The sequence below is a fragment of the Euwallacea fornicatus genome, chromosome 1 (genome assembly GCF_040115645.1).
Source record: "Euwallacea fornicatus isolate EFF26 chromosome 1, ASM4011564v1, whole genome shotgun sequence".
NCBI classification, from domain to species: domain Eukaryota; kingdom Metazoa; phylum Arthropoda; class Insecta; order Coleoptera; family Curculionidae; genus Euwallacea; species Euwallacea fornicatus.
Genome location: NC_089541.1, coordinates 1,705,865 through 1,730,619, shown reverse-complemented (window position 1 = coordinate 1,730,619; position 24,755 = coordinate 1,705,865). Strand labels below are relative to the sequence as shown.

The window sequence follows — 24,755 nt, the reverse complement described above, 5'->3', positions numbered from 1 at the left end:
GTTGAATAGAGGGTTTATTTTCTGATGAACAGAAGGGACTTTGGAATGTTCGTTTATTTTAAATGTAATAAAATGGAACAATATCAAGTTACTAGCGGTTACTTACCCGAGTAACTTTCTTATAGATTATCTATTGAGAACTTCATGTAAATTGAAAGCTTGCGATAATTAAACCTTAATAACTAAATACAAACAGACACAACGTCGGTAGTACCAAGGAAACACTTCTCATGCCCCTTGTCCCTAAAAGTTCTAGTCTTTATGTTCATTTTTGTACGGACACAAAACCGTCAAACTCAAAATTTTGGCTGTTATTCTGTGTTCAACACCAAACATACTCCTTGCAGCACCCAATGGCCGATATGTTCCGTAGTCCTCAAATCTGCTTCAAACACCAAACCCACTCCCATAGCGTCCCTTCTCAAGGAAGTAGTATACACTGGAGTGCGCAGGGTGTTCTGCAACTTCAGCCTAAATGACTCAATCGGCACCACCCCCACAACTGGCAGTTTTTCGATTAGAACTCTAGGGGTGGAACGTCTGAGGCAGTTGCTTTCAGTGTCCCAGGAAGCGCCTTCCAAAAACAGCCCATGTATGAAACAGTTTCCCTAGAAGGGAATTTGATTTGTCAAATAAATTAGGAATTTCCGAGGAAAAAACCTACAGCCGGAGGCCTCAGAATTACATCTCCTGGGTCTACATGTTCGCTAACATAAGTGTACAGAGTGGACCTGTCCAGGGGCCAATTGTGCAGTCTGCAGGCAATCTGCACTAAGGCTGCAAGATACGTCTTGGGAAGGTGCAATCCTGCTATCCACAGCACCGTAGGCTCTCCAGTTGTCGACTGAGATTCGCTCATTAGGGAGCATAAACAACTTAAAAGAACTTACCCATGAAAAGTACTGCTGGTGTCTCGCCTCAAAATGCTCCATCCACCCTCCCAAGTTTTTGCAAGTGGCCGGAGCCAATTTCCTCCAACTAGCAGGCAACTGTCCATTGAGCAGGGAACAAGCCACATTGTCCAGCATGCTGTCCATGCTAATATCTCCGGCCAGGGCACTTTTTAACTGTACCAAAGTGAGTCTCATGATGGCAATCAATTTGTTAAACCTCTCCAGTTCTTGTAGCAGCACTACAATGGTGGGCGACATCATCCTCTGGAAGTACCGACGTACCTTCCACACTTCGTACTCTTCAGGGATTTTTTTTAAAACTTCGTTGGCCATACCCTCTATAAATTCGTCTCTGTTGATTCCTTTATCCGACGCGGCTAAAGATTTGTGTTTTTCAGTGTTAACTTGCAAAAAATGCAGTTGAGAAACCTACAAATTTGCGGTTGTAGCTCTATGAGAATGTTCCACATTTCCTTAGTTGCTTGAGTGTAGTACCCGATCTCGGCATTGGAGTGTAGACCGATTACTTCTGGACTGTTAGTCAGAGGCAACTCATCAATAAAAGCTATAAAAGTGGATAAAAGAGCCACGACAATAACTTGAATGCGTAACTCACCGATATAGTCATCCTTAGTCCCAACCGGAGGAATGACATAGTCTACAGTGTGATCCTGGTAAAAATGAAAGGACTGGAAGGTGTCAAAGAGGAAATCCCCCATATATTCATTCACATACGTCTTAACAATCCTCCTATCGAAATCGTCAATGATTCTCCCCCCATAAATGACCTCTCCAATGAGGTATCTCAAACTATTCCACGGAATTCGAGTGTCTTTGATCTCAAAAGCCTGGGTCAAGTAGATATCCAAAATCTGGACACACACATTAAAGTCGGACTGATTAAAATCATAGCATATATTCCAGCCGATTTTATTATACTTCCTCCTTTCCTGCACTACCGCATGAAAGAATGCTAGCACGAATACCAAAGACTTAAATGCAGAATGGGGGCATGAGTCTAACAGTTGCTCCCTCATCTTACAGTAGTTGTTACGCAGATTTAGCCTCAGGCCACTAGGGGGCTCAGTAACGATCTTGAGAGACCTGTGTAGAATGCCTATAGGGAAAGTAGCTACAGGGTCAGTAGTCAACCACAACCTAAAGTCCGGATGCGGTTTTCTGATTTTATCAAACAGCTTTTCCAACGTTTTGATGAAGGGTATGAGCAAGTGGCAATTTCGGAACATCAACCATTGCCCCCTCGAGATTGCAGTGTTGAAAAGCTGCAAGGCGATAGGCCCTTGTCCTGGTCCTAGAGATAAATAGCGGAATTTGCATCCTCTGAAACCGCATCTATCTGCGAGATTTATGAGCTCTGCAGTGGGATCGGAGCCGGGGCTTAAGATGAACACCACTGGAGTGATGGCGTTGCATCGCCCGAATATGTAGTCCATGCTGAGCACTGGGGGCATTATGAATTCCTTACCCATTGTCTCTGTGATGTAACCCTCCACAGCTCGAAAGACTCTATCGACTCTAAAGCATCTGAGCAGCAATAAAAGTTGAAAAGGCTTTAGAATTTGCTTACATCCAAAGGGAATATCTCCAGCTTCAGGGGCGTCCAAATCATACCACTTCTTCCACAAATCCACATTCTTCTCAATCTGTTCGGGCAGTGTTCCAAAAGGCGACGGAAAATCTCTGGAGAGCTTCAGAACATTCTCCCATCCCTGATTGGTGATCCAGGAAGCGGGGCACTCCGTTAAAGGTGTCTCTAAACTCATTGATCCTTTGATGAAAAAATCTAATTCGGTTTGGGTCACAACCCCAGCACCCTGTTCCAGCCTCACGGCCAATTGGAACGAAAACAACAGCTTATGCTTCTCGAACATGCCAGTACAACCATCATCATAGACGTTCTTTGTTAGCATCGTGATGATGTTGGAGAGGCGGTGCTCCGGTACTATATGAGGCAGAGCTTTTTTTAGAGAACAAGCATAGGTTTCCAGGTAGGAGGACAAAGAGTACTGATACATGGCATTGACGACTGCCATGTCACTGAGTGTAAAGAAAAGTATAGCTCCCCTTTTGGCCACTGGTCGGTAAACATTTCTTAACTTGTCAATGTCCTTGGAGGTCTGTGAAGCCAACTTCAGCTCCTCAATCACTTCTGTGGCCTTAGTTTTGGTGTTCTCCAATGTAGTAACAAGTTCTACGTTGTCCAGTATATTCCCAGTGGTAGTGGACAGTTCCCTGAGTAACGAGTCTTCGAGCTGCTGAAGTAAGTTCTCGTTTTCACTAGCTTCAGTAACCAACATTTCCCTCTGTTCCTCCAAATCAGGCCTTTCGTTCTTGACCACTATTCCCAGCAGTTGGTCCTCCAGCCCCGAAAGAGTCACTGTATAATTAATTACAAGGGCTGTAGCATAGACTGACGGGTTGAAAACGGGGTTAGCAAGTTTAGTGGTCATATATAGACGGAAATTCGGGTCCCAATCAACTGCTCCATCGCCGAGGATCACAGAAATACGTCCCTCAGATAATTTTACATTCTTTTGAATGACATTTTCAACCGCCGGATCGATGTAATCGTCGACGTCTTGGAAGAGCACCGGAGTCCCGTTCTTAATGGACATCTCCAGGTGCTTCAAAAAGTCGCTGTCAGCGAAGCTGAGCACCTTCACATCGTTCTTCTCCTCTCTCTTCTTGACCCAATTCAAAGCCTGTTGCTGTGGGTCGATGCAGAGGGGGAATCTAGAGCCTTTGATGGTCAAAATTCCATTCTGTACTGAAAGCTCGTCAGAGGGAAGACTCTCAGACGCCCACGAACTCACTTCCGCGTCAGTGATCAAAATCTTTTCTAGCCGAAAGGGCAAGGAAAGTGGTATATTCTTATCCTGAATACTATTCTGCCAGTTGCCGTAAACCATGTCTCGTCTGAATTCTAAGGTAAAAGGGCCGCAGTATGCTAGAAAGCCTGAGCATAAAAGGCAATTGCCCACGAGCCTCTCCCTCTCAGTGTGTAGTTGGTTCAAATCTTCAGTCCATCGGGCTTTCTCAGAACTCAACCCGGATATCAACCTATTTGTCGCTTCTAGACGTCGCATCATAGTGTCGGTCTCCTCCTGTAACTCCTGCCTCCTCTTCATGGCGTCTGTATACTTCTTTTTCAGATGGTCCAAGGTCTCCTCCAGTTTGCTGATCTCGTTGAACAGCTTCTCCAAATCGCTCTTTGCGCTCTTGTATTCGTTCTGCAGCTGTTCCGCACGATCCTTTTTGGGTTTTACCTGTAGAACGAGAGAAACACTAAAAATCGAATTTTTTTGAAAATGTTCAGTTCAATCCAGTTTAATGTAAAGTCCAGAAGATTGAAAAAAATCAAAATTACTAAGGTTACTCTAAAAATTGACAGTTACTCTGGGAATGTCATGTCAGTTAGTGTACTTACCTCCCTGTAGACTGCGCAATATCCCAACACCGCCTGCGCAAAATTGTACAACTCGAAACCCGCCTTGCTAATGGACACCAGTTCGTTCAATTTGGACGACTTCTTCATATGCGCCTTGCAGGTTCGCTGCTGCGCCTGCGTAATGGTGTCACAGTTCATCGCCTGCAGCGTCTTCAGGAAGTTGGTGTCACCCATCATCCCCTTGGCAGTCTTCCAAGACACCTCCTTGTACCCTCTGAGAATCACTACACATTCGCAGATTGTCTGAATTGGTTCCGGAGGAGTGGCGAAGGAGCGAATTTCGGTGATCTCCGCTTTTTCCAGGTTTGCTAGAGCTAGCTTCGCAGTTTCCAATGCTGGAACTGCCGCAGAAAGAGCCTCCTCAGCATCTGATAGTTCGATGCTAATTATTCTAGCTTGCTCCTCGATTTCGGTTCTTCTCAAAGAGGCAGTATCTGTCTTTTCTGCTGCAACAGCGGTGCGAGCTTCAATTTCCCCGAACATGGCCTCACATTCTGCAGTTGCCTTGGTAACAACGACTTTTTGCTTCTCTAGATTGGCGTTGAGGATGGCCAACTCCCCACTAGCCTCATCAATTTTCAATAAACCGTTCTTGAAGCGCTCACATTGGGCATGATTGGAATTGCCTTTCTCCTCCAGCAGCCTCAAATAAGTGCTGATGAAGTCCAGATAGTGCTTGGGTGTGACATAGTTCTTACGCCTCATAATCTGCAGATAATTAGAGCTGAATTCCTTGACGCTCTGATGAACATGGACTACGTGCTGGACTATAGTGTCCCGATACTGTTCAGGAATTTTAGTGTTTTCTTTCAAGAACACTGACGCCACCGCGAACAGTGCTTGAAGAGGCCAGGGAAAGATCCAGTCTATCGTGGTGTTGTTGATCAATCCTGGGAAGTTTCTGCAACGTTTGCTGAGGTCGTCACTCGTAGGGGACATTGATAATACCACATGTAAATTCTCCACACAAGTTTGGATGAAATACTGCCAAATATTGTCCTTGGACTCTCCATGACCCGCGTTCACAGCAGCTGATCTGCACTGATTGACAATCTGTTCTTTATCGTCTTCAGTGAACAACGAGGGAACATAGCCAATCATGAGGATATTGTTGATCCACTCCAAAAAACTTTCTTCAACCACCTGAGTCGCAGCAAAGAAGAAAACTGTGGGTTTCCGGTCAACTCCCAGTTGGCAATACAGCTTCTTCAGGTCGTCCTTAAAGGTGGTTTCGTTGTACCCTCTACAGAGGGAGATTGTGAATAGTTCACAACCCGCAGTAAATGCTGCAAGTCGCGTGATACTGGCCTTGCCACTACCCCCTACCCCTACTAACATCACATGTCCCCGCTCTAGCCTTAAACTTCTATGGACCCTGGTCAGGTGCTCTAAAGCGTCATTAAACAACACTACATGCAACTTCTCTTTCTTCTCATTGTACAGCTCAATTATTTCTTGAAACAAAAAGTAAATTGCATCATAGTCAAGCAAATCTTCGTAATCCCTACGATCCCTTTCATTGGTGGCATTGCGGTAGTCCCCAAAGAGCAAAGGATCGCGCATGACATAATCCAACACATCAACTTCCTCCTCCTCCTCTTCCTCCATTTCTGTCTCCTCATCATGGACAAGAACAGGGTTTTCATCGTCAGGAGTGGGAGGTGAAACTTTCGTAGGTTTAGGAAAATACTTCTTCAGCTGCTCCACCAGTTCATTGCGGACCAATTGCTGATCTTCAACACTGATTAATCTATCGCAGAATACTCGAACAAATTCATTCCTCCAAACTCTAACGATTTGATGAAGAGCGGTGAAGAATTTAGGGGTGATTTTGCACAGTCCTGCAGTAACCCGGGACAAGTCTCGTATATTAAAGATGTAGTGGAACTTACTAGGGATGGGGGGCAGCTGCACTATCAAGAAATTATATAAATTCAACGTCATCGTCAGCAGGACTTCTGCCACCTGCATTTTTTGGGTAAAGACGTTCAGGTGTCCCTTTAAAATTGATGAATAGATATGGTGTAATGTGCCTGTGGTAGGGACGACTAAGTTCAGCACTGTGAACATGGATATAAAGCGAGGGTCCACTTGATTGCGACCCCCTGTCGCAACACCCATTGCAGCCACATAGGAGATATCTTTTAAAATCTTCCAGCTTAGATCTTTTCCCCTGTCATACATTCCTCCCTTCTCAAATAATAATTTTAATAGAGCAATGGGCTGCTGCGTACCGTAATCATCAACTTGAAGCATGTTCATGTCATCAATAAAGCAAATCAGCTTTTTCCCCATTGGAGGGGCGTAAATCTCTTTAGTGCGCTTCTCTACTGAGGACTCCAAAATCATCTGGACATCCATGGAGGATGTCCTAGAGGAGAAGTTAATGTTTAATAAAATAAAAACTTCTGGAGCTAAATTGCGCAAAAAGCCTTGAACTATTGCAGTTTTCGATGTTCCCGTATCCCCTACCAGTACTATCGGCCTCTTAATTTTGTTCATTAATTCTAAAATGTAGGTGACTCTTACAGTGTCGACAGTAGGGACTAGAATTTGAGAGAAGCTTAGATATTTTTCATGCACATACCCTGGGACTAACCACTGCCAAGCTACCCATACTTTTTGTTTTATATCCAGGAAATACTCGAAAAGAGTTGGAAATGCTGTGGGGAGATGCACTAAATCGCAATTTTGGTCGATTGTGTCACTGACTGTCGGCATGGAAATTTGAGATTTCATATAGTGATCAAATTCGCGTCGGCAAGCTTCGACCAAAACGGCCCCCACCGAATTATATAAAGAAGCAACGAAAATTGCGTTGATCAAATCGAGGTCCACCTCCTCATCTAAAGGCCTCGTGTCCTCTTCAGGTTCAGGGTATATGGCATCAATCATATGGCCCAGCTGCGTGACCATATTGAGTCCCGTTCGAGGAATCACAGTTCTGAGAGGGGAAACCCGTCTCTTCCCCAAGATGCCCTCCAGGACATAAGCGATAAGATCAGGCACTATTTTATTATAAAACTCGGAAAATGCTATTCGTTCTAGGGGATGTTTTCTGGAGTTAATCCAGCGGTCCCAATAGGGCTGGTATCCCAGATTTTTAGGGTCTACATACACCATGCCAACCCTTGATACTGTGGACGGTGAGGCATGTTGCAAGTCTCCGACTTCGAATAAAAGGGCGCATACTGGGGTTTGCAGCCTTATGCGCTCCCCATTCGCCAGAGTTAATAACTTATTATCATCCATGACAGAATTCATGTTTTCAATCCACAAAGTATCAATATCTCCATCCAAGAGCAAGTATCTTCTCTCAGGTTTTTCAGTGGGTTTGTTCATTTCTCTTAAAATATTGCTCAAAAGCCCATCAGTCCAGTCTCGAGTCAGCGGGTCTAAAATGCCATAAAGCTCATTCACAGAGACAGCTTTGGGGTTTAAAGTAAATATTTTCGTGGGGAGGGCCATGAGAGCTTGAGCCTTAGCAAGGACGTTGATGACTACAGTCTTGCCGCCCCCAGTGGGGCCCACCAGCATTGTAGAATGCCTCGTCATCATTGTTTCATACATTTGCACTACTTTGTCCACTTGGCAGGGTAGGACTATAAAGCGCTCTTCAGCGAGGACTTTTTCTACTGCGGCCTTAAAATTCGGGTACTCCATTCGGGGACAATCCATGCCGGGGAATAAATCTCGGATTAGTCCTAGGAAAAGCGGCACGTCTTCATGGACGAATTTTGGATGGTTCGTATCGCGTAAGGCGCGCATCAGAACTAAAGATTCTTTGATGTCTGGCGAAGCCCTCTTGAGGGCTCCAGCCATACGTAGGACAGCATTCAAAGCTCTCAACCCCCAATCATAGTGAAACTGCTTGGACAGTTGCTCCTTGGCTAATTTATACAGCACCGCCATTTTTTTGGCCAAAATTTTAGCCTCCAGAAACCCATCCGAGAATAATGAAATCAGACAAATAATTTCTAAATCCGGAGCTATGCACACTACAGGTCGAAATAAAGCTTTAACCGATTCGGGCAATTCAGTCCTCCCCGCACAACCCAAATTCATCGTTACAAAAATCCCCACTTTAGAATCTAAAACAATTTCTACTCCCTCGAAGGTGAATCTCTCCAATTTCATCATGAGTGCACTTCTGATGGTCTGCAGCTGCGTGGAGATCACTGATAGTACTGAAATGTCAATACGGTTGAATTCATCGAAACAGCCCCACGCTCCGCACTCCGCAAGCCCTGTTAAAGTTGCTCCGATGGTTTTGAAATCCATCCCCTCTCCGCAATTGGTGACCATGCAAAGCAGGGCCAAGGCTTTTGCCAGGTCTTTCGTGGTTTCAGTTTTTCCAGTGTCTGCGGGCCCCGTTAGGGCCCCGCCCATATGCATGAGCAAACACTGAGTCATAGTCAAATAAACCCGATCAGTCAAAGGCGTGATCACCAATCGGCCATTTAAACCCATGTATTCGTAACCATACTCGAAGGAACCGGTGCATTGGGTCACCCATAAATTATCCAGATGGTTGACCCAATAAAAGCGCAACTGGCTCTCCCACTCAAAATCCTGCGCGTCAGTCACACTGTCCCGGACGAAGGTCTCCACAATATCCCTGGTATGCACATCTACTACGGCGATGGTTCGGAATTTCGTCCGATCGCTCGCAGTCAAATCCGCCCTCACAGTAACAATAATCTCGTCCAGATGCGCGTTGAGCTGTTGCAAATACTCGTTCATGGCTCTCTTGTTGCCTTTTTTGATCTTAGCGAAGACATTCTCCACTTCTGCAGTCCACCACACCTGGCTGCCCGCCAAGCACACCATCCCTGGGTATTCCAGCATCCATTGCGTACGCGGCCTTCGGATTTTTCCGCAATTGTAAATGGCGCTTTTGGTGATAAATCGGTTCGATCGGCGCATCTCCTCCAGCACGTCATTCATCCAGTCTTCGACTTTGCCTTCGATTATCACGGGGTTTTGGAACTCCATCACTTCTTCACCTGAAATGTTAATCACTCTCAAGAATCCATGGAAGTAAATGCGGGTTGGTCCGTCATTGAATAGTATGGATACAAGGAACTGTAGAAAAAAATTAGCGACTTGATTGCGTAAAAACCAGAGGCGTACTATGTACAGCCACCCACAAAAGTATTGGTACACCGCGTTGCCACCTATAAAAGTCCTTAATAATTTTGTGAAATAATAAGAATATATAATTTAACTAAATGCATGTATTTCAGTGCATGTATATGTTAATAATGTTATGCAAATTATTTCCGAAACTTAAACCTGCTTATAGAAAAACAAGATTAATTTATTCTAATTAAAAATAAATTCCACAGAAGTCTTGATATAGATAAGAAAAGAACTATATTTACAACTAATAAAGTCAGTTTTGTACCGAGTACGGTACCCCTTTTTGTTTCAGGAATTCCGATAAACGATTTGGCACTGATTGAACTAACTTTTCCGTAACGTTACTTGATATTTGTCCCCATTTTTCTCAGACAACTCTTTTCAAGTCACCTTTGCTATGTATCACGTTTTCCCGAGTCTTTTTTCCCAAATGATCTCGTAGATGCTTTATGGGATTGAGGTCGGGCCTTTGAGAAGGTGTTTTTAATAAATGTGGTATAATGTGTATCAACTACTGGAGTACTACATAAGATTTATGTTTGGGGTCATGGTCTTGCTGAAAGTAATCGTTGCGTGCCGATCCCAATTTTTCTGCACTTTGTTTCAAATTTTCCTTTGAGATATTAAGGTACACTTGATGACTCATAATTCCATTATTTGTTGCTAAATTTCCAACACCAGATGTCGCCACGCAACCCCAGACCATTATCCCGGCCCCTCCATAGTTGACGGTTGGAATTACGGGGAGCAACGTTAGTATTCGGACACCGCGATATTTCATTTTACAACTATCGTAATGTTAATCAAATCACAATTAATACTACGGGAAACGATACATTTTATTAAAATACGTGTTTGATTAACGTGTAACTTAATTTTTATTTAAATAAATACAATTTCTAACAACTATCGAAATTAAAATTAAATTAGGTGAACATTTTTTTTGTCCCTTCAATATTCGGACGCTACTGGTTTTCTTAATTTACCACGTAGGAATAAACAATTTATTTCCTCAGTTAATATTTTGTGCGATAACCATTGATATCTACATCGGCGGCCCCTCGACGTTCAGGCATATTGCAGGTGATTTTTTCAAATAATCTCTTTGAAAATGGTCCCATTCTTGTTCTAATCGTTTGTTTGTTTTTTTTTTAACATTTCCTTTGAACATATTTCAGTTTTTCTTATTTTTCGGTCTAATTCGCTCCATAGGTCTACGACGGGATTGAGGTCCGGCGATTGGGGTGGTGGTTGTAATACCTTGGGGGAATGGTAAAGTAACTGCTCCTGCATTAACCGTGATTTGCGTTTGGGATCGTTATCTCGGTAGAATTTGGAAGTATCTGAAATTCCTATTTTATCGGCACTTTGACGTAAATTATTTTTTAAAATATTTAAATAAAAATGTTCATCCGTTATAGAATCTATAAAAACGAGTTCGCCTACCCCAAATGTGGAAATACACCCCCATACAAAAACGCTTCTATTCCCATATTTAACAGTAGGTTTAATATTATTTATTTTAAATTTTTCATCTTCTTTCACCACACCATTCTTCAACCACCGAACCCAAAAACGTCGCATTTACTTCCATCACTGAAAATCACGTCGTTTCACCAAGTATCATGCCTCAACATGAGCTCTTTTGCATAATTCAATCTTCTTCTTCAGTTGGCTTCGCTGAAAAATGGTTTTTTCCTAGCAACTCTTCCATTATATCCATTTTCCGTTAATTTTCGGCGTATTATTTGAGAACGGACTTGTTTCCCAGTGCCTCTGAAGAGTTCATCGGCTAAATCTGGCAGGCTCAATGCTGGATCATTTTTGATTTTTCGAAGGATGATTCTCTTGTCACGCTCATGCAATTTCTTTGGTTGACCCTTTTGGGCTGCACGGTCCACTTTTATAAATCGTCTAATGATATCTGCCACTGTGCTTTTGCTTACATTACATGTACTCAGCAATTTTTCTGTAAGATTTTCCATTGGCGTTATGGACAATCACAAGTTGTCGTCATATCAAAACTGGTATTCCTTTTGCGGGCCGTTATACCTATTAATAGTACGATGACTTAAATTTAACTGAAATTATTATTTTTTTTATTATCAGCCAAGTTTATATGCATGTATCAAAACAACATTCCAGTGACATTCCAGAGCACAAAAAAATATTTTATGCAGTGTCCGAATATTAAAGTGACCCAGAATTTACACGTACTTTTATTTTAATTGCACTATTTGTTGGAAATTTTCACTTTTTTACAATGAAAATTATGTCAGCAGTCGACGAAACACGTATTTTATAAATTGCATTATTTTGTACAGTATTAATTGCAATTCAAGTAAAATTACTGACAATAAAATGAAAATATTTCAGTGTCTGAATATTAAAGTTACTCACAGCATATTCATCGGATTTAGCGCTTCTCCTGTTGTTCTCCACACCTTTCTTCGTCCGGCTGGTCCAAAAATATTGAATTTACTCGCAACTGCCCAAATAACATTTTCCCAAAATTCTGGTTTCATCTGTCAGTGTTGCTTGGAAAAATAAAAAAAGCTTCTTTCTACTTACTTGACTTACATACGGTTCCCTTCTTGCGCTAAAGCCCTTATTTCCTCCTCTATGAAGTGTTCTTCGAATTGTTTCCTCGTGGACAGTATTTCCAAAGTACTGCCTAACTTCTGAAGCCAAATTGGAGCAGTTTTTTCAGAAACTTTCTTGATTCCATTTAAAATGTATCTTGTTTCCCTTTCCGAAAACAGTTATGAAAGCCCAGTTCATGATTTATCCCAAACTCTGTTTTCGAGCTTGAAACGATTAGTAACCCTTTGGACCGTAGAACACCTTCTTTTTACGATTTTTGAAATATCATTGCAAAGACTTTCCTTCTTCAATTAAATTAATAATTATTTTTCGTTCATCCACACTTAACTCTGTTCTGGCCATGTTTAAAACTAATAAAAAAATAAGAAATAAATAGGTGTGCCGGACCAGAAACTTGTGCGTTTTTTACGTAGTCATGGAAACGTGATAAACAAATAGTGAAACAGTGCCTTTTTGGTTTTTTCTAAACATTAACATTGAAAACATGTGTCCTGTACCAAGACTTCTGTGGATGTAACCTATAACAAAAACAAATGATATTTTTTAACTGGTAAGTCAATTTTTTTATGCAAATTGTTATTATTACTAGCAGCGCGCATAAGAAAGCATACATTTCCATGTAGTAAAATTTTGTTATTGTATAGAGAAGATAACACTTTTTAATGAAATAATAAGCCGTACCAAGACTTTTGCGAGTGACTTTAAGTGCCTAAAAAAATGCTCTTTTGGTATTTAAAAATGATTTCCTGCGTTTCACCGTTTCGGAAATAGCGATAGTGGATGCGATTAACAAAAACATCCTGTATCATCTACGTTTGACCAGTTGACCGCTCGGTACATACTTGATATCATCGCTGATGCGATCACCCTGCCATTGCTATCGGTGGTGAAGCGGAGCGAGTTGACGTTGTCAAACATTTTGATCATGTGACCTTGCACTATCGTACACTCGCTACTCCCCAATATCGACAACAGCTCCTCGGTGGAAATGAAGAAAAACCTGGGAAAGCGCCTGCGCTTCGAATCAATGTACTCATTGAGGGACTTTTGACAGTGATCCAGACCCGCTTCTAGGTCTTGAAACTGCTCCAATCGCCCAGGGAGGCCACACACTTCTAGGACTATCGGCCTCTCGGCGGTATCCCTCATAATCCTCCGAAAGACCTTGTCGATGTCATCAAACTTCTTCGCTTCAACCGGTAACTGAGATCTAACGTCCCCAGCTGTAAAAATGCCCTCCAAATAGACCCACTTTCTTAGCACGGCTAACCACTGGGCGATGACCTCTCCAATGTTGGCCAAAGCTTTCTCCCACTTTTGAACTTCTGGTAGAAATGGACCTACGAAGTGAGACCCCGCCATGTTTTGTAGATTCATCGAATTATCATCCAAGACTTTTATAATGTCTTCAGTGGGTCCAACGATGAATCCCCGATCGTCGTTGCCCTTCGGGTGTTTTAGCACCGCAAAAGCGATAGTCTTCCAAGTCTCAGCAATTTCCGTCACCCCCTTTTCAATTGCCAGCTCCTTAACCGCATTATTAATAATTTCTTTCACAATCTGTTGGTAACGATGCAGCTCCATAGCAAATATGTTGTCTAAAGTGAATCGATCGGCAGCCATGTCAAAAACAATCCCAGTCTTGGCCATCAGTTGGCCCCAGTGACGGTCTCGTAACGCCTCGTTTTTCAGAGCCACCATCAGAGGTACGGAACTGCGGAAATGCTTCATCTTCATCTCTAAACTCAGTCCTACTGACATCGATCTGATCTCTTTCGACATCTTTCGGAACTTATTCAAGAAACCGTCAATTCCATCGAGGAGTGCTTGGGGGTTGAGGTCAGTCCACAAGGTTTTGCCCCAGAGTTCACGGGCATGCTTCTGCTCCTTGTAGACCTTGTAGAGTACGACCATGCTCTGAAAGGAAAAAGTATTAAGCCGAATTGTGTAGGTATCACCAGTTTAAGGCGAAACATAGGAATTGTGGAAATGGGAGAAGGATCGCATAAGTTTTAATATGCCTCCGACAAATTCCAATGATGCGCGTCTAGAGGCTAGCAATTGAAGTTGGCAGAGTTAGTCCAGATTCATTTGCCAGATCTGTCTTCGCTGTTCCAGAGTTCTTTTTTTTTATCGTACATTTCCTTATTGTAGCATCACTTAGGTACGTTGTTGATGAATATGATGCCTCTGAATCCGCTGATATTTGTTTATTATCTTTTGATTCGTCCAAGATTGAGCCAGTTACATTGGCTGTAAACTTGAGGTCAATTGATAAACGAAACGCAATGATTCGTTTATCGTACAAAACGATTTCGGAAGACAAAAAAATTGACCACTGCAGGTAAAGAATGTAAGGAATTTCGATTTTAACGCAGAGGGTTATTGTGCTTCCGATTTTTTTATTTCTTTACATTTCAGCTTTTTGCTCTGTTAGTTTTTTTTTATTTTCATAGCCACAAATGTGACGAAACCGACACTAATCTAAACATCGAAGACACGCCGGTCGAACTGACTCCGCCCACTTTCATCACTGCCCTCTCCACGCCCTTTGTCAGAAGCATATTAAAACTTACACAGTCCTCCTGCCACTTGCACAATTCCTGTGCTCTGACTCGAACCGATGATACTTGTATACCAATAAATTTTATTGCTCTGCTTGTATACGCTAAAGAATAATTTCGTAAACCAAAATAAGACAAAAAAATATAGCAAATTTTCATTTCTTCCATTTCATTAATCTATAACTCATACATTTCTGATTATAAAAGAAACATCCTGATGAGGTAATTTAGAGCTGAAACCCTGGACTACAAGACGGATGGAGGAACCTCAGAAAAATTGAACACAGTAGTCAAAATAATTTTGTACGCAGAAATGAAATTGACGTCCAACAAAATTGATAAAAATGACTTGTCCTTAACATCATGAAATTTTTTAAAAATGTACCTGAAAATCAGTTTTAGCTTTGAAGTAATCAGAGTAATCAGCCAACGGAATGTCGAAGAGCATCTCCGCTTTGACCAGTTCGATCCTGCGTACCTCCAAACAGTCAAACTCTGAGCGATAGTTTTCCATGAGATGCACCCCTTTATCCAAGTCCTCCCCCACAGCTCCTGGGCCATTGTTTTGGAACCTTCCTAGAAATTCTCCTAGCACGTCCAGGAAACTATTAATTTCATTTAAAGTCAGCAAAGCAAAACGGTCTTTTATAGATTCCAGAGTTTGCTCCCGGTATAATACAGACAAATACAGAGACTTCCACTCTTTTTCCAGCTGATATGACATGGCTTCATGCTGTGAATCAAAACTTATATCATGCTGACGTAGCATGGCATATATTTCCTGGTACTTCGTAAAATCCAACTCAGCTTGAATGTTGTTCTTACGTACGGTGGTTATGGCTTTCATGACGGCTGTATACCTCTCCTGTTCTTTAATGTTCATCCTTACAGTTAAATGCAGATATTCAATTGTTTTCTTCATATCCTCCATCTTCCCCACAGTTTCAACGTCCAGGAGGTGCCCCAGAGTGTCTTTCCATTCAATGCAGTGCTGCGCTATGGTGTTCAATAAAGGTCGCAAATTTAATCTTATGCTGTCCACGTCAACGTAGCTCTCGTGATTGAGCATTTCCGTGGCGATGTCTTTGTAAAATATAAACTTTTCATCATAGACTTCTAGGGTGACTATGTTGGTCATGAATTTCTGGCAAGTAGATTCTTTTTCGAAGGACCAGAGCATTTTGTAGCGCTTCCAGCTCTGCAGGACTCGATGCACATTTATTATAGTTTTATAAGCCGCATTTTGTAGTTTCTGAATGGCGTCTGTTATATCTGGAACTTTCACCACTTCCTCGTAAAAAGAGTACAGAAACTCCTCCTTTTTATCCCTCCGGATAGGTTTGCATGGCAGACAAGTCTCGTGCATCCACCTTGGGAATATCCGTAGCTGATCAAAGAAATCGCGTGTGTTCATCATAATAATGTTGTAAATCTCCGAAGCTGTAGGTCTCAATAAAATCTCTGGGGTCACTACAACTGCGTCCACTTGAAAGAGTAATTCTTTCTGTTCAAACTTCGCGGCAAAGTTCTCCAAGTTCCATAAAGTCATAGAAATCAATGCTTTATAAACTTCACTCTCCCAGAAATTGTAATAAGTGCACATATCTGGGGAATTTCCAGTGTTGGTACTCAAAACCAGATACTCCAACTTAATTAAAATCGACCCGAAGGATTCATAAGTGTTCAAAAGGTGCCCCACCTTTTCTGTTCGATCCTCGTACATGGCGTTGAAGAAGTCGTCGCAGGCCAGTCTCAAAGGATTGATTTTGACCGGCTTGAAATCGAAGAGATTGCACGTTTGCAGGTTACGCACTCGCTTGTTCAAACTCTTCTCCATGTGCTCAATGTGCTCATAGAGGGCATTTAAGGCGGATATCAGGACTTCGCACTCCCGGGCGTATTCGTAGATGCTCAACGAGGACCATTTGATGCGGGAGAGGCCTTGCTGGATGTAGAGCTCAACGTCGCAGACTTTCCCTTTCATCAGCATTATCTAAAAGTTCGAGATCTTCGATATTAACACAAAATGAGGGGAAGAAATTTTAAAGTTAAATATATAATTAAATAATAACAAAAATAGTGACAACAATCAGTGCCTTATTTTATGGGTGAAATGATTAAGTTAATTTATCAAACAACCTGAACTAACCAGAGGTGATCAGAAACTGCGCTCACCTGAGGCTGGGTTAGCCTATCCATAATCCCGTTATACATCTCGAGCATTCTAATAACAGCATTAACATTTCGGCAAATTTTCTCCTTGCGCATAGCAATCAAGCGTAGATTATCTGGTAGAGTAAAATTCAACAACTCAAACGGTTCTATGCATTTAAAGCAGCGCCACAGAGACTCATCAAAATTGAGCTCAAACTTCAAACCGTGGTCGATCATAATGTTGTTGCCCATAATTTCATGCCACGTCAGGTCCTTTTGCGATTGAATGCGCCCCATGAGGGTGTGAGACGCGCGGCTAACCAACGGAGCTCTCATTGGTGTTTTGATGTCTAAAAGACATTGAGAATTATGGGGGAAATTCGAGCGACTCTGGCGTACTTTTGACGGGGAATAAAGACTTGGCGCCGCTGATAATGGACCCAAATTTGATTTGGGACCTGGATCTGTTGATGTCCTGCAAAGAGCTTCTGTGGAGCTTAACATGCGGTCTTTTCCTGGGCGTCTCTGCGATTTTCAAAATGTCCATTTGCGTGACTTTCTCCAAAGTGGGGCTGTAGATTTCCAGCCACTCTTCAATTTTAGCTGCCAAAAACAATCTTGACGTTTACCGCAACTGCACAAAGCACCACCTCTCACCCTCCTCGTAGGCCCTCAACTCCTTGGCCAGTTTTAAATATGAATTGAAAGATTCCTCCCTTAAAGGAGCGTCCATCAATTCGGGCACTTTTTGAAACTTCAAAATAGGCCCTTTTAGCTTGTAGAAGAGCAACCGCGCCCAATAAATTGAGCCCCCGTGTGGAGGTACGTTTCTGTTTAAAATCGGATGTCGCTTGTTCCTCTTCAAAGCAATGAGTCAGTAATTTGTAAATCTTGAGTTTTACAAAAATCTCTTACAGTAAAATTGTCATCTACGGTCAAAATCTCTCGAGTGTACTGATTTAAAATAACATCAAATTTCTGCATTAGCCTGTTCCGAATCAGCTCTCTGGTCTCGATGTGCTTGAACTTTAGCATCATCTCCAAAGCGGCCTCAGAAGACCTGTTTTAATTGATGATTTTGGGTCCTCTTTAGAGAACTAAACTCACCGAACCATCTTAAAGCTCTGGTCAATGAAATTCACACCCTCCAGCTCCAGTTTGTGCACCTCCCTCTCGTGATTATTGAGCACCGCATCCCAATTTTCCTTGCAGTTAGGGTCGAAAATGTCGAAGTCGATGCTCTCAATGTGCACGACCAGTTTGTCCACGCGTTTTGCCACGTTGTCAATGGTCTGAGGGTCGTTGACCATGGCGCGCATCTCCGGCCCGAATATATTTTTAAAATGACCCACTGTCTAAAAAATATTTATCATATTAGGATTGTGCAAACAAGCCCTAAAAGGTACCAACCACTGCAAACTGATAAATGTCTTTGCAGACTTTGGCCATATAATCAGAGGTGGCAAAAAGCTTGTTCTTGTCAAATTCCCACCGTTGCCCCTTGCCCGAAAGCTCGATTTTCTGCCTAGTGGCCATGTAGGAGGACTTCCAAGTGTTCAACATGTCTGCAGCCTCGGTGGTGATGCCTTTAACTTCATCCAGGGGTTTCCTGTTTTAGATTGTCATGAGGAGTTAGCTCGGGTAATAAAACTTAATACCTGAAAATGTATTGACTGTCCAAGACTTTGCGCACTTTCTCTAACAAGCACCACACGATCCGCTCCATGAAGGAGACCATAACTTCGTCAGTATTATAGTACCGGGAAAGCACCCAGATCAAGTGGAGACCGTCTATTAGATCCGGGATGCAGTCTTTCACTTTACGGAAGTCGTAGCTGTCGCTGATCACCTAAAAATCGCACGTTTAACTAGCTCAATTAGCTAATAATTGTAAAGTCATCACCATCAAATGTCTCTTTATCGTGGACAAGAACTTAACGTTATCTCGCGCTTCAGTGTAATACCGCTTGAGGTCAATTTGATAGTTAAGAAAGGAGTCAATCACCAGCGACTTGGTCATACTCAGAAGCTCACTTATATGCACCAGCGTAGGCTTCTTTAATTGTTCCACGATGGAGCTGAAAGCCGTCTCTCTTTCGTGCCAATATTCAAACTCTGGGAGCGGCCCATTGCCCACTGGAGTCTAAACTACCGCAATCAAACATAGTCATTTTCTCCATTGATAATCACCTTGGATAAATAACTCTCGATGACTTTGGTGATGTGTCTCTCCCAGCCCATAACTGCATCATCCAAGGCTTCCAGGACCTTCGGGTCTCTTACAAGCTCCTCATTGGGTCTGTCCGATTTCAGAATGTCCGATAAATCTGCCATTGGCAGATCAATGTCGTCTTCAACATGTTCACAGACCCTAAGCTATCATCACCACTATCAGTGCATCAACATCACCGACAAAAGCTTACCATTCTAGCATGTTTCGAAATGCGATAACTTCGTTTAATAACTCGATCCTTAATGGGGTATTTGAATGCGCCTGTTCGTTAAAGTTTACGTCGGTTTCTTTATTGTCTGAGGTAGTCACCGAAAATCGAGTGATTGGCTTCTTAGCATCATGTCCCATCTTCATGGACATCCTCTTGTAGTCTCCTTTATCTTGATCTATTCCAGTGGCAGACTTACATCGACCTTCGGTCAAGTAGGAGTCCGACTTTTTCTGGATCTCGCTGGGCTCCGCGAAAATAGTTTTGAAAAGGGGCACAAACATCTATTAGGAATCTCCATGAAAGTTAAGAAATATTGAGTAATCTTTAACGCACATCTTTTGTTAGAACTGATATGTTCCGAATGAAATTCCCAGTGACCACACCTAGGAGGACGTATAGAGGCATTTCAATTTTGGCATCTTTCAATGACCTAAAATTGGGGATTCCCAGCTCAGTGCGTCTAAAGAAGTAGATAAACTTTTTGTCAGTGTTTGCCACACCCTCGGTGATGTAATTGAACGCCCCCGTGAGGGTATAATCCACTACTAACTCTTGAGTTATTTTCTAAAATCATTACTTCAGTAAGTTTGGAAACAAGATAGGTGCTACAAATAAAAGCTTACAGGCACATAAATAACTTCATCTTCCTCCTCCTCTTCTTCAGGCGGCTTTGGGCCTCCATCTATTACATGAAATAAACTTTAATCCTTGTAACACTCATTTCATCACTCACCTTCAGCAACTTTTTTTCTCTTCTTATTGCCTTTGGCTTTGCCCTTCTTTTTTTTCTTTTTTTTACCACCACTGCCTTCCTCAATATCAGAAACTTCCACATCAGTGACTTCAGCTGATGGCAGAGTAGATGCCTCTGTATCAGTTAAAAGTGATTCAAGCCCTGCTTCAAGCGAATGAGCTATTTCTGCAGGGGCTTCTTCATGATTTTCTTCTTTCAGGGATTTTTCCTTGGTTGCTTCATGTTGCTCTGAAGGAGGACCTTCTGATGTTTCAGCTTCAGTATCTGCTGTAGCTTCATCAGGAGAGAATTTATGGTCGATAATTGAGTATAATGGAGAACATAAATGGATGTGATGACGTCTCACCCTCGTAGTCTTCAGGTTCAGATACTCGGGATTCGATTTGAAGGTTCTTGCCTTTTTTGCTGCCCTTTTTGTGTTTTTCTTTGCCACCTTTTTTCTTTTTGGGTTTCTCCGCGTGTTCCGCACTTCCTACTTTGGAAGCCTCCCTGTTGACTGCAAAACGGATAAAGATTTTTCGCCAAAATGAGCTTATTTGGTAGTTGTTTTGGCTTCTCTATATTTAACAAAATTCCTTGTGGGCTTACCAATTTCAGGAACTAGAATTTCCTTCTCCACCAGTTTCTCATAGGTAGTTCTGTACACATAGAAGAACCTCTTGTTGTTGACACTCAGCTCTTGGTCCAGTTGGTCATCTTCAAAGTAAGATGTCATTTTGTTTTCCAATTCTTCAGAACTGGCCATCATATCTTCAAAATAATGGCCAGAGTTCAGCCCCAACACCCTGGTGACCGTGTTTTTGACCCACTCCCGCCGAAAATCAGTCTCCATTCTTTATTGTAATGTTTAAATAAACCAATCAAGAGAAAAAGTTGTTGAATTTTGCTTGCTATTTATTTGTTGTTGTCAGGGAGACCACATTGTTGTCATGGAAACGATAAATTTAGCCACATACTGTTGACCGAGAATCCCAAAAATGTTATTGGTTATCCAAAACTAAAAATATGTCACTTGTGTGAGGTACAAAATCTTAATTACCCCTTAGCTGTTATCGTTTCTGGAAGTACCCCAATAATTTATATGTTAAGACTGCTACCCATACCAACAAGTATGACTACTTTCATAAATACTATTTTCATTGAGGTGCCAAAATAAAACTCTTGATTTATTATTAATAAATAACAAATATATTATATATAATTACATAAAAATTTAAGTGTCTATCACTTATATATCTGTACAGTATCATAAATATCTTTCCGTCTTTGCATACAAATAGGAATCTGCTGTCTCACTTGGTCACATTCGTCCAGATTCAAGTCCACATGAATAATCTCTTCTCCCTCTTTGGCTTGTCCCAGGATTTTGCCCCATGGACTGGTAATTTGTGAGTGACCCCAAGCAATATACCCTTGATCCCCCCTTGCAGGGCTAATAGCCAACACAAAAACTTGGTTGTCTATTGCACGTGATCTTTGCAATAGCTCAAAGTGCAAGGGACCAGTTGTCAGATTGAAAGCTGCAGGATAAACTAAGATTTCTACTCCCTGTAGGCGATATAGTTTGGCCAGCTCTTCAAATCTCAAATCGTAGCAAACCCCCAACCCCACTTTAACTCCATCTAAAACGAATGTGGCCAACTCATTTCCAGCAGATAAAACATCAGACTCTTTAAAAGTGATCCCCCCTGGAATGTCGATGTCAAACAAATGCATTTTCCGGTACTTTGCCAAGAGCTTGCCCTCAGGACCCCACACAGTGCAAGTATTGTAGTACTTATCATTTTCTACTTCTGGAAAAGTGCCCCCAACCAAGTAGATTTGGTTCTCTTGTGCTGCCTTAGATAGCATTTCACTTGTGGCGCCGTTGGGTATTGATTCTGCATATTCGTTGAAAAATTTTATGCCGTAGGGCGAGTTAAAGCACTCGGGAAGACAGACGAGTCGGGCCCCCAGACATTTCGCTTCGTCAATGAGTTTGCGGGCGTTTTGAAGATTTTCAGAACGATTTTTCCCCACTCGCGACTGGATTAAAGCCGTCCGGATGGTTCGCATCACTGACTGCATATAGCCTGATTTAGCTTTATGTTTATTTAGAGTTGAAATTGCGATTTATTCCAAATGAACAATTTATCATGAAATCATCATTGTTTACATTTGAATTTTAATTTGAGATTAAAATGCTACTTGGTGACAGTGACAGTGACAGTGACATCAAATCGTGATATGGCGAAACAGCTGTTTGTGCAATAAAAGTTAATTTCTTCCAATTTAAATAAATATTAGTTAACACTATTTGTTAGCCTATAGACTGAATTTACCAGCTAATTAAGGTTTGTTCTGTTATTAAATCCAGTTAAGTGAGTAACCAACGTCATATTGGTTTGTTTCAGATTTTATTATTTTTGAATAGAAACCCCCTCAAAATGGAATTGGCAGCAACCCCAAGTGCCGAAGGTCCTCCAGAAGAGACGGTTAAAGTCGTCGGATGTGCTCACTACAAAAGGAAATCCAAATTTGTGGTAAGTCCATAGTTTTGTGGAGACAGTTCAATCAAGTTAACACTTTGTTGAAGAGATGTATTTATAGATTTTAAGACAAGTTCATTGTTTTAAAAGTATTTATAGGTATATTAACAAAGAATATCAATTTAGTAACCATTTATATCTAAATTTCTATTATTGGAACTCTGAGAAAAATTCCTTGATTACAGACTCCTTGTTGTAAGAAAGTGTACACTTGCCGCTTTTGCCATGATGAGAAAGAGGAGCACACAATGAACAGAAAGGAGGTAACAGAACTAATTTGCACAATATGCGAAACACGACAGCCAGTGCAGGCTAATTGCAGGAATTGTGGTGTCCGTTTTGGAAAGGTACATACTGATAACAAAACCACACATCCACAAACTTTTTTCTTTATTTCTAGTATGTGTGTCTTGAATGCAACTTATTTGACGATGAAGAGAAAAATCAGTTCCACTGCCAGGGGTGTGGTATTTGCCGTATTGGTGGAGCTGACCGGTTTTTCCATTGCAAAAAATGCAACATGTGTCTTCCAGTTCAATTGAAAAATGGGCACAAGGTATTAACTCCCCAAGAATAAGTCCCCCCTTCCTTATTTATTTTGAATGAATACCAGTGTGTAGAAAATGTTTCTCGAGCCAATTGCCCAGTTTGCCTAGAAGATATTCACACTTCTCGCATCCCTTGTCATATCCCCATGTGTGGGCATCTCTTGCATCGCACCTGTTTTGAACAGTTACTGCAAGCAGGTCATTATGCTTGTCCCATTTGCCAAACCTCCCTCATGGATATGACTCAACTGTGGAAATATTTGGATCAGCAGGTGGCTCATACACCCATGCCTTCTGAATATAAGGAGTATATTGTTTTTATATTGTGCAAGGATTGTCATAAGGTAAGTGGAGGGATGAAGGTAAAAATATTGAAGAAATCAAATGGCTTTGGGATCTTCATTAAAAGTCCTGTCAAACCTATTTCAACTCTCAAAGCCTGTATTTCTCTCCTTTTGTGAATGACGCAATTTTTATTAAAACAATTACAGGAATGTACAGTTCCCTTTCACGTTGTTGGTTTTAAATGTTGTCATTGCGGTTCTTACAACACGTGCCGCATTAAAGGCCCCATGAATCCTGCCAGTAAGTATATGATATCTCATAAGCTTTGAATTTTAAATCAGTTTTTATTAGCATCTGCTCAAGCTAGTAATGAAGCAGCTGGAGAGGGTAGTGCTGCCATTGACAATAACAACCAACCTCTGCAGGAGGAAAGTCCTACAGAAACGGTCAGCAATACTCCAGCCCAGTAACATTTGGTGATCGTGTCCATAATGACCTTTGTTTTCTGCACGCTTGTGATTCTTTTATTATTGATGGGCTTTAAACCTTTCGAGAATCTTATCGACTTTTGATAGGGAGAATGACGGTCCAAAATTAGATGTTGTTATAGGGGACAGCTGGTTTTAGGCATTTAATGTGGAAAAGTGAACAAAAGGCAGCTCTAGTGGTTTCGAATGAAGAAGCATTTATTGCAGATCTCCATTGTGCCAAAGCGATAGCCAATCAAGATTAAGATTCCATTGATGTTTGCAGAGGAATCTTTTGTATTTAAGCATGTACGGGTGTCCAAGAATAGTTCTTGTACTTGGTATATAAAAATATTTATATAAACCTTGCTTAATTTCATTTAATATTCGCTTGTATTTGGGTCCTACTATTATATTTTATTAAATGCATGTAATGGTCATATGGTTATGTAATTATAGCCTGTATTAGCGCAAAAAAAGGACATATGAGATTATGGGGTCATAGAAATGCAAGCGCCCAAAGTATACTCAGACTCCAAGATAGTAGCTGTAAAGCCATTGTGTCTTTGTTGAATTCCCTAATTGTTTTGATAAGTTGTTGTTTTCTTGTTTATTTAGATTTGTAGCAATAAAACGCATTCCAATGTCTGGAAAAGACGATGTCGATTTCTTTAGTTGGTAAATCTTCAAATAAAATGAGTTTCATGGCAACGCTATTCCAGGGAAAATTGTTCTTAGAACGTTTTCAGATTTTCTAGATTATCTTGATCACTGCCCCCATAGCACTCAATTTATTTTTAACATCCTGTATTTTGACTATGTAAGTGTAGTCAGGAAAACGTCTAATAATTGTCACTTGTCTTATGACGTCTTGCAACACGCGATTTGTATCAAACTAATTGA

General features: G+C 41.5%; 3 protein-coding genes across 5 annotated transcripts; 1 reads left to right on the top strand and 2 right to left on the bottom strand.

The window, feature by feature from the left end:
- Window positions 1–42: 42 nt before the first annotated feature.
- Dhc98D (Dynein heavy chain at 89D) lies at window positions 43–20,892 on the bottom strand. The gene is made up of 23 exons (XM_066284730.1): window positions 20,613–20,892; window positions 20,371–20,520; window positions 20,004–20,288; window positions 19,894–19,952; window positions 19,604–19,834; window positions 19,250–19,551; window positions 19,017–19,197; window positions 18,730–18,969; window positions 18,485–18,675; window positions 18,237–18,435; window positions 17,934–18,181; window positions 17,742–17,886; window positions 17,484–17,685; window positions 17,226–17,429; window positions 16,848–17,176; window positions 15,058–16,665; window positions 12,951–14,025; window positions 4,342–9,368; window positions 1,510–4,180; window positions 1,327–1,458; window positions 891–1,270; window positions 665–844; window positions 43–608 (listed from the first exon to the last, which is right to left on the bottom strand). The coding sequence occupies exons 1-23, from the start codon at window positions 20,854–20,856 to the stop codon at window positions 312–314; spliced, it is 14,580 nt and encodes a 4,859-aa protein (XP_066140827.1). The 5' UTR covers window positions 20,857–20,892; the 3' UTR covers window positions 43–311.
- Rchy1 (Ring finger and CHY zinc finger domain containing 1) lies at window positions 10,242–24,507 on the top strand. 3 transcript variants are annotated; one of them, XM_066284654.1, is made up of 8 exons: window positions 10,242–10,370; window positions 12,475–12,658; window positions 22,418–22,546; window positions 22,738–22,899; window positions 22,953–23,108; window positions 23,166–23,444; window positions 23,592–23,685; window positions 23,737–24,507. In XM_066284654.1, the coding sequence occupies exons 3-8, from the start codon at window positions 22,451–22,453 to the stop codon at window positions 23,853–23,855; spliced, it is 906 nt and encodes a 301-aa protein (XP_066140751.1). In that variant the 5' UTR covers window positions 10,242–10,370; window positions 12,475–12,658; window positions 22,418–22,450; the 3' UTR covers window positions 23,856–24,507. The 3 variants fall into 3 exon arrangements, with proteins under 3 accessions (XP_066140751.1, XP_066140743.1, XP_066140758.1); XM_066284646.1 differs by lacking the exons at window positions 10,242–10,370; window positions 12,475–12,658 and adding an exon at window positions 22,233–22,357; XM_066284661.1 differs by lacking the exons at window positions 10,242–10,370; window positions 12,475–12,658 and adding an exon at window positions 22,252–22,357 and having other exon boundaries at window positions 22,438–22,546.
- On the bottom strand, window positions 21,190–22,204 carry LOC136340516 (omega-amidase NIT2). Its single transcript, XM_066284673.1, has one exon. It carries the CDS (start codon window positions 22,089–22,091, stop codon window positions 21,249–21,251), a length of 843 nt encoding a protein of 280 aa, XP_066140770.1. The 5' UTR covers window positions 22,092–22,204; the 3' UTR covers window positions 21,190–21,248.
- Window positions 24,508–24,755: the final 248 nt, after the last annotated feature.

Coding starts and splice junctions, on each gene's coding strand:
- LOC136340516 (XM_066284673.1), bottom strand. CDS start 22,091: ATGCAGTCAGTGATGCGAACCATCCGGACGGCTTTAATCCAGTCGCGA.
- Rchy1 (XM_066284654.1), top strand. CDS start 22,451: ATGGAATTGGCAGCAACCCCAAGTGCCGAAGGTCCTCCAGAAGAGACG. Junction 23,445..23,591: donor TGTGCAAGGATTGTCATAAG/GTAAGTGGAGGG, acceptor AAACAATTACAG/GAATGTACAGTTCCCTTTCA. Junction 23,686..23,736: donor AGGCCCCATGAATCCTGCCA/GTAAGTATATGA, acceptor AGTTTTTATTAG/CATCTGCTCAAGCTAGTAAT.
- Dhc98D (XM_066284730.1), bottom strand. CDS start 20,856: ATGGAGACTGATTTTCGGCGGGAGTGGGTCAAAAACACGGTCACCAGG. Junction 17,430..17,483: donor GTTGAGGGCCTACGAGGAGG/GTGAGAGGTGGT, acceptor TGTTTTTGGCAG/CTAAAATTGAAGAGTGGCTG. Junction 1,459..1,509: donor GACTAAGGATGACTATATCG/GTGAGTTACGCA, acceptor CCACTTTTATAG/CTTTTATTGATGAGTTGCCT.